At 32.8% G+C, this 9,285-nt stretch overlaps 1 protein-coding gene across 1 annotated transcript; it reads right to left on the bottom strand.

Annotated features, from left to right (window-relative positions):
* Positions 1 to 1,513: 1,513 nt before the first annotated feature.
* LOC125848511 (F-box/kelch-repeat protein At1g30090) lies at positions 1,514 to 3,640 on the bottom strand. Its single transcript, XM_049528395.1, has 2 exons — positions 3,388 to 3,640; positions 1,514 to 3,144 (listed from the first exon to the last, which is right to left on the bottom strand). The coding sequence occupies exon 2, from the start codon at positions 3,064 to 3,066 to the stop codon at positions 1,858 to 1,860; it is 1,209 nt and encodes a 402-aa protein (XP_049384352.1). The 5' UTR covers positions 3,067 to 3,144; positions 3,388 to 3,640; the 3' UTR covers positions 1,514 to 1,857.
* Between the last annotated feature and the right edge of the window lie 5,645 nt (positions 3,641 to 9,285).

Genomic DNA, 9,285 nt, shown 5'->3' with positions numbered 1-9,285 from the left:
TGAATTTACATAAAAAATAATTTTATTATACATAAAGTAAAATGAATACTAGAACTCTTCAATTTTATGGTGTACTTCGAAAAGATAACACCGAAATTTTTGGATGTAATAAGAAAAGTCAGAGATGAATTTCAACTAGATTTAAATTTCAGCAAAAACAAAATACAATAAAATCATATTAACTAAATTGTCTTAGATATATTTGTACTTCTAAAAAATTATTAATTTATAATATTAATGGACCATATATTCATGTTGGAGTCTTTTGAAAATATATATTATCTTATTAACTTATCGAAATAAGTGACTTTTTCCATTGACCCAAATCGAGATTGAAGACAAATATCATCTGAAAGAGATTATGAATTTACCAAGTATTAATTTAGTAAGATTCTACCGTATAGGGATAATATGAAGTGACCGAACCCTCTACCACCACCACCAGTGCTGCTCTTCTGTCAAATATCTTTCCGCATTCACATCAGGCCCAGAAAATGTTTAAGGCATATCTAGAGTGATAGACTATTTTGCATAATTCATGGATAAATTTAACATTATTTAGTGCTCATTTGAATTAGCTTATTTTTAATTTTAAAATACTTTTAAAGTTATGAAGGTGTTTGAAAAGGTTAAAAAGTATTTTGAAGCACTTATTTATATGCTATTTTTTTAAAAAAAAATCAAAAATCAAAAGTAGAGTATCCTCCACTTATGATTTTTAACTATTAATTTATTAGTTACTTTTTATAAGTCCACCTAAACCGACCCTAAATTAGATGCTAATTTGAAAAGGAAGTAAGGTTCACATAACTAAGCACAGAAGGTGCATCGGGATCTAAATTCACTTTTTTATGTTTCAAGTACGTGTCACTTTTTTTTTTTTTAAAGATACAAGGAACCCAAAAACAAAACAATTTTTTTTTTATTATTGTGGACCAAACAAGCCAAGCTAATAAACTTTTTCACTTGCAAAGCAAGCACTCATGAACATAGTATATATGTATAGGTTGTAGTAGATAATAGGAATCATAGTGTATATTTAATTCTTACAAATCCAGTGTGCCAACCAAACTTGGGTAACTCCAGTGTCACCTTCATGCCCATTCACTATGAATCATAACACCTCATAGGCCATCTTTATATTTATGCTAAAATATGATTAAAAGGTATAGTTGGCACCAACCATTTGGATTTTATTTAAAACAGCCTAGCCAGTTGGAACTCACAAAACTACAACATTCATCCTTGCACTCTATGCACATCTTCATTCATTACAAATTGCAAAAAATAGAGTCTAGCCATTGGCAGAACAAGACTGCACCCTTCATTCGACCCGCTTCAAGCTGGGAATGAAGTAAGGTGAAAATCATCGTGCACCCCGAAAAGGGGTTCCCATTCAAGAATACAAATGCAGGTTTGAAGGAGAGCAGTGGTCATTAGGGGAATAAAAACATGCATGTAATAAAATGACTTCTCTTATCAATGGAGACTAAATTTGTGCCAAAGATGGAAAATATAGAGTAGTAAAATACATATATAGATCAATACACAAATGTGCTTTGTTAAAGTATATCAACTATTACACTACCACAACCCAGTAATTTCATCAATTTATCTCAACTACATATCATTTAATCGCTACTTCCAGCTGGTTGAGCTTTCAAATATAGCATAAATCAACAACTACATTATAAGAACCGGGAAAGCTAAATCTATATTAGAGCTAAATACAGTAGAAACTGAGGAAAACCCACAAAAACAAAAGTAACTGAACCTTGTTGGAAATACATAAGATTTCATTAGGTATTTCACACACAGTTTTGGCGATTCCATGTAGTTGCGATGAAAACTAAGAAGCTAAGCAAATAGAACCTGTGCACTAGACGGCGTGAAGTCAGAGAGGGATGCAGGAGCATCTACCACTTGCCAGAAAACAGCAAATGAGCAACGTTTGCTAGATGGCTGTAGGCTCTTGATATGTCCTACAGCAACATGAAGATTTCGGCCTACGACAACAATCCGGTTGTCACAGCAATCTACAGAGAAAGGTTTACATATCTGCTCTGGCAGTGGAAGTCCTTCAACAGTGTCCCAGGAATCAGTTTCCGGATCATAAACCTTAAGTTTTGTGCGTTCGTGTTCGGAAACTACAAACAATCGCCCATATAGCACAACACTAGAACCAGTCCAACCTTCTCGAAGTCCAGAAGCCATGTTCTCCCAATCACCCGTTTGAGGGTCATAAATCTGGCCCCTAGGCACAACATAAAATGGCCAAAACCAGCCTTCAGTTACTAGAAGTTTCCCATTAAGAACTGCAGAGTCATATGAGGCCATATTTGTTCCCATATTTGCAACAGGGCACCAAATCCCTTTATTAGGATCCAAAACTTCAGCAGAGTCCAGCTCAAAAAGATGTGTGCTATTTCCTCCAGCAACATAAATCATCCCATCAATAACTCCACTGGCAAAAAAGGACCTAGCTGTGATCATCTTCTTCATAACAGTCCAACGGTTTCTCCGAACTTCATACTTAACCACCAAATTAAGGGGACAATCAACATCAGAGGCTACCCCACCACAAACATAGAGAACACCATCATGGGGAAAGCAGATACACCTAAATCCATGGGGGCACACTTTTTCCTTGCACGGCATCGCAGGGATAGTATGCCAAGAAGAGTTTTTTAGATCAAAAACTTTCCACTGAATTTTCCCACTAGTTTTATGAAAGGCAAAGACAAAAAGCCAAGGATCATGAAACCCAAGCTCCTTCCTTCGAGAAAAGAATCTATCTTTCGTAGCAAAGAGCGAATACCATCGCTTACATACAACCCTACAGTTCATATGGTCATCAACAGGTATCCTAAGGAGACAGTTGAGAGCAACATCATCTGGAAGTCCAGGAATTAAGGGTTCTCCCTTTTGCCACATTTCTAAGTCAAATGAAGGATCAAGTAAATCAGATTGCTTTGCAGCTAACCTAAACTTTGGAGACAATGTCATTTGTGAATCTCCCAGCCTTTGCACTGGAGCTTGATGTGATGATACCCTAACTCTTTGCATTTTTATTTTTTTTGTGAGAAAAACAGTACAACCCCTTTTCTTTAAACTAATTCTCAGACAAGTACACCATAATAATACCTGGTTTCATTCATCAAAAGGGGTTATTCAGAATCCAAATCCCATAAAATTCAAGAATCCCTCAACTCACATAAATTTTATTCATGAGTTAGAAATGCAAAAAAACCAAAACCCTGAATTTAAACAAAACTCATAAATTCAAGAGTCCCACAACTCATATACTACTTTGTAATTGACAGATCAATCATCTACATAGCTAGCAAAGTAAATAAAAGTGAAAGGCTGAAACAGAATTAGACTTACAGATTAAGATAGAACAATTGATATGAGCAGCAGAGCAGGGCAAGGGTAAAGCTGGTGGCTTTAGCAAGAAGAATAAGAGAGCTTTAACTATTTAATCATTGAGAAGATTAACTGAACCAAAAGAAAGATTTAGTGATTTTTTAATCCTTGATATACTGCGTTCCAGCCTCAAATTTGTACATGCTCTCATGTTTCGAGGGAATATACTTCCCACGCGCCATTTCAGAGAGTTTCATATACTCCAAACGTAGACACTTGCCTGCCTTCATAAGCACCTTCTATCTTTAAATAAATTTCTCTACTTGTCCCGATTTGACTTGACACATTTATGCAGAAAATTATTATTAATATAAGTCTATGATATTTAGTATTATGTATTGAAAAATTTAATATTTCATGCTGAGTATAAAATGTGGAAAAAAATAATTGTTTTTGTTTTTTTTTTATATGTCAAAACAGTGATAAGTAAAAATGAAAAGGGAAAAGGGTCTGATATACTCTTCAACTTTGTCATTTAGAGCTGATATACCCCTCGTTATGAAAGTGACTCATATATACCCCTACTTATATACAAATGGCTCACATATACCCTTTTCCTCTAACGGAAATGAAAAAAATTAATTTCAAGTTAATTTTTTATTTAAAAATAAATAAATATATAATCCCATATGAGTATATTTAATCCTCCTCAAATATATAAATATATTTTTAACTATTTTTTTGTTTCAATGACTAATTTAGATTTTTTATTTTGATGGTCAAATTTATTTATGTTTCACTAATATTCTTGTAAAGATGACCAAATTTTTTTCTTCAAATACAAAAATTAAATTACAATATAGACAAAAAAAATAGTTTTAAATTATAATATCGCCACAAAAAAATAGTTTTAGTTTTTTTTCTTTACACTACGGAATGAAAGAAAAAAATAAAATAAGAATAAGAAACTCAAATAATTATAATAAAAGAAGTCAAAAAATAATGTATGAAAAAAATTAAAATATACCTTGAACTTTGCTAGAAGAATCATATATACCCCTAAATAATTTTTAAGAAAATTAAAAGTCAAAAATATAAATTTAAAACTAACTTTTCAGTTCCGTTAAATGAAGGGTATATGTGAGCTCAGTTTGTAATGGTAGGGGTATATGTGAGCCGTTTGTATAACGGTAAGGGTATATATGAGTCACACTTTCATAACGAGGGACATATCAACTCCAAATGACAAAGTTGAGGGGGGTATATCAGGCCCTTTTCCCAAATGAAAATCTATTTTAAGAATAAGTGACAAGTAAAAGTGAACGGAGGGAGTATAGAATTATATTATTGGCATAAGTTAGTTTATTTTATTTATAAGCCAAAAATAAATCTACAATATAGGGTAAGAATTAAGCCACCAATGTTCAATAGTGATTTGCTTATTGAACAATCTATTTCGGGAAGTGATGCTTTCGACATGAACTTTTTTAATAATTAAAATTTAAATTTAAGGTTGCGAATGAGAAATCTCAACCGTTCCATCATAATTCATATTGGTAGTACATTATCTACTTTATCTACCATATAAGCATTTTTCTTATGCTTTTTTTCTTTTGCTTTTAAACATTTTCTTGTTTCAGACACTGTAATCATAAAAGGTGTCTAATTGGTCAAGCTTACTTTTGTTGAAAAATATTTTTTGTTAAAAGTATTTTAATAAAAGTTTGAACAAAGATTAATTATTGCTCAAAAATATCTTTTATATTTATTGATCAAATACAAATTGTTTTTTTATCAAAAATATTTATTTTTTAAAAAATATACTTTTAAAAAAAAGATAGATATTTTTACAAACATGGTCAAACATACTATAAAAGACCATATCAGAACTATATCAATTAAATTATTTTAGTACACTTCAAAAAATGTTTTATTAATCCAACAATCTTGACCTAATAAGAGATGCCATCAAATAAGTCAGTGTATACGTATTCAGTACTTCAAACATACTAAGGGTTAGTTTGGTTTGAAAATAAGTTATATATGATGGAATTAATTATAGCGAAATTAGTTATATTTTATTGAGGTTAGTTATGTTGAAATTAGTTATTCTAATATTATTTCTTGAATATTTGATTTGTTGTATTGATAATAATATGCATTGTATAATTTATAAAAATAAGTTGTTTGCTTATAAAAATACATTTCATAAGTTTAAAAGATGTGAAAGTGATGTATAAAAGATGTTTGAGGGGATATTTTTATCATTTTAACTATTTTAATTTGAGATAAGTTTTCTCAGGATTATTATTCCACCTTGAGACATGAATAACTTATTTCAGTACTAATTATTAATCTTGAGATAAGTTGTCTCAAACTTCGTAACCAAACACGGGATTAAAGGGTACTAAAAAATTATCTTCGTTTATCCACCACATCAAACATGTCGTAAAGTCTAGAATGATTTATTAACGTCATATCTTCGACTTACTACAACAAATTTAGATAATTTATGATCTTATGGTAATTACAATCACAGTATGATAATTAAAATCTAGCTTGTGAACAATATTATAGGTAAAAACAAATATTTCCGTCTTGAAACTATTTTACGTGTTAATACAACTGTGCATTGCGCCTTAAATACATCTAAGGTTAATCTAACAACATAAAATTTTAATCTATATTGTCAATTACCTTAAAATTTTCACACAAGAAAGCAAAAACTTGCTGGAAATGGATGGATAGTCCATTTTGGAACCATCATTAAAGGTATGGTCGAAGTTTAATCACTTTGAAAATAACTTTAGGCATATGAGACTATATTGAAATTGGAAAATTCGCATATGAGTTTAGTTAAGTTTGGCTTGTCATGGCCATGGCCAAACTTTCGACAATAGCATCTGAAATTTGGTTTGTCAAGGTACATGTTTCAAGTTTCACACATATATGTAACATGTCCATAAGTAGAAGCAATTTATCTTAAGTTTGAAAAGTTAATGTGTAACACCTCAGAAATTGGAAAGTCAGATTTGAAAGGAAGAATGTATTTTGGGCACTAATGTTGGATCTACGGAAGCCATCTACGTACCGTAGAAAGCTCTATGGGCCGTAGGAAGGCAATTGTAGGATTCAATTGATATTTGGGAAAATGTCAAGTCTCTGATGGTTGACTTACGAGTAGCCAAGACGAATCGAGGAGTTTCTACGGGCTATAGAAAGTGCCCATAGAGTCATTTAGAGAATCGATTTGAGACCTCAGGTCTGCGAGAGGAGTGGATGAGTCGTCATATGGTCTACGGGTCGTAGGTGGGATCCGTAGAAGTTATCTAAACTTAATGAAATTTTGGACTTGAACATGGATTCTATAGATAGGTGTCTACGAGCCGTAGAAAGTGGGACGGACCATAGGAAGGTTTTGTGAAAACAATAGAAATAATGAACCTTAGTAACAAGTTCTACGGTTGACCAGAACGACCCGTAGAAAGTCCTATGGACCATAGGAGGAAGGTTTTGTGAAATGGATCAAAAATAATGAGCCCTAGTAATAGGTTCTATGGTTCATCAGGACGGTCCGTAGAAAGTCCTACGGACCATAGGTCCAAATGTAGACTTGTCTGACAGATTTTAATTAAGGCTGTTTGGTCTTTTCCTACCCAATTAACTCCTAAACTATGTCGTTTAAGCCCTATAACTACCCCTATAACTATTTTTATTCTTCAAACCTAACTCATTCCCTCCATTCACTCAAACCCTCCAATTCTCTCAAGTCCCCTCTTCCAAATTCTCTCAAAAGCTTCAAGGTGAAGAAATAAGGCTTCAAGGTTTCTTCCTCCATTGCTTTTAGGCCTTGATTGCTAAGGTATGTGGGAATTCGTCAATGGATCTCTTTCATCCATGGAGTCCCAAAAGAATCTCAATCTCCTAAGTTGATTTCACCCAATTCCATTAGGGATTCATGCAATTTTTCATGGGTTCTATTTATTATGATTCAATTGCTTATATTCAATCTTATTATGCATGATTTGATTCAATTACATGAAATTCAATTGATTTCATAGGGACCCATGCCTATGCCTATTTTATGAACTTAAATTATAAACAATGCTTATGAAAGTATGAACTATGATCATGATTTTGATTAAGGATTTATGAATGATTTATGAAAATAATGGTTTATGACTAAACGATGCTTTTAAGATAAAGTGTCAATAACTTGTGAAAAGTTTTGTCACAATTGAATGAAATCATGATTTAGATGCTTAGAAAGGCAAGTGTATACTATGAAAGTTTTATGAAATCATGATTTGAAAGGAGCTACTATAATATGAACTTATGACTGGATTGGTAGTCTTAATTGTTGCCTTTCAAAGTATTTATGAATATGATTATGTCTTTTCCTTTGAGATTTACTTAGCACCGAGAGGACTTTGGAATGAAGGCCCTACTACTAGTAGATGTTTGGTATTTAGTAAAAATTCCCTTGTCCCAAATTACGTGCCCCTATAAGATTGTCTTAAATTACCTAAACTATGGATCCACTTTAGAACAGAATGAATGTAACAGAGATCTACCTTGACAAATAGATTTCCCTTTTCGGTGTGAGGGTCATGCTAGATTTCATGTTATAGCTCACATGATCTTATTGGCGTTTAACATAAATATCCCACAAATGAACTATGTTTTCTTCAAAAGTATTATGAAAGCTTCTTAAATGGTTTTAGGTATGCACTAACCTCATATATGATTTGAGATTTCATTATAAAGGCTTTTATCACGACTTACTTGGTCATGCATATCATGTTTAAAGTTTCTCATATGTCTTTATGCATTTCCTCATTCTTAGTACATTCATCGTACTAATTTATACTTGTGCCTATATTGTCTCATAATATAGGGTCTAATACTCATCCTCCCACTAGTGGCTAGCTTGGATTGTTCTACTAACACATTTGATCGGTGTATCCTCATGCTCTTAGGACAAAAACCCACAAATGTTTTAGTTCTTTTACTGTCTTTTCATTTCAGACTTGTACGTGGTGTATGGGTTATGTCACAACCACTCTTATGGTGAATAGAAAGGCTATATCACAGTTTAGTATAACACACTTATGTTTAGATTTCTTATATGATATGAGACTTATGTTGCCTATTCTCTCTCATTGTATTTCTTTTACGCCATGCTTATGTCAAGTGGCTTGTTCAAGACCTCTCGGGGTTCTATTCATCATGTCACACCTAGGGACTTGGTATTAGAGCCATACTTTAGAAAAGATCCTAGGATATCAGAAAAACCGCATTGAGTAGAGTCTTATTCATGAGTGTGAAGCACGTCATATTTATGAATAGGAGGCTACAAGGCGTTTAGAAAACTTCACTTCTTTCACTATTCTAAAGTCGTGCCATAAAGTTTAGCTCTATAAAGGTCTTTCTCCTAACTCTTATCCGATGTTTTTCAGGATTATCCTCCTCAAAGGGCTAATGCAAGAAGGTATGCTAATGATGTGGATCTAGAGGTTGAGGCTGCCTTGGTCCTTAAATGGGTCAAGTTGGAGGATTAAGGGAAGGGACCATGATTAGTTAAAGGTTAAGTGGTGTCATTTTATTAGTAATTAGACTACCTGTATAAAGCTATTAGACCCTTAATTAATTCATCCTAAAATAATTATTTCAATTCACAAAATAACCCAACTTCCCCCAAAAAATAAAATTCTCTAGAAAACTCAAGAAGAAGAAGAAGAGAAGCAAGTTAGGGAAAATTCCTCCATTGATGCAATCTTGGTGAGAGATTTACAATCAAGGTATGATAGCTTATTCATCCATGGAGCCCCCTAGGTTTCCCCCAATGGTGAAGGAAAACCCCCAATTATAGCTAGGGTTTCTTCTAATACTGTGGGTTAAGTTGAGTATGATTCCAAT

The sequence above is a fragment of the Solanum stenotomum genome, chromosome 12 (genome assembly GCF_019186545.1).
Source record: "Solanum stenotomum isolate F172 chromosome 12, ASM1918654v1, whole genome shotgun sequence".
Taxonomy (NCBI): Eukaryota; Viridiplantae; Streptophyta; class Magnoliopsida; order Solanales; family Solanaceae; genus Solanum; species Solanum stenotomum.
The sequence above is the reverse complement of the archived record's forward strand: the minus strand, read 5'-3'. Positions and strand labels throughout refer to the sequence as shown.

Coding starts and splice junctions, on each gene's coding strand:
- LOC125848511 (XM_049528395.1), bottom strand. CDS start 3,066: ATGCAAAGAGTTAGGGTATCATCACATCAAGCTCCAGTGCAAAGGCTG.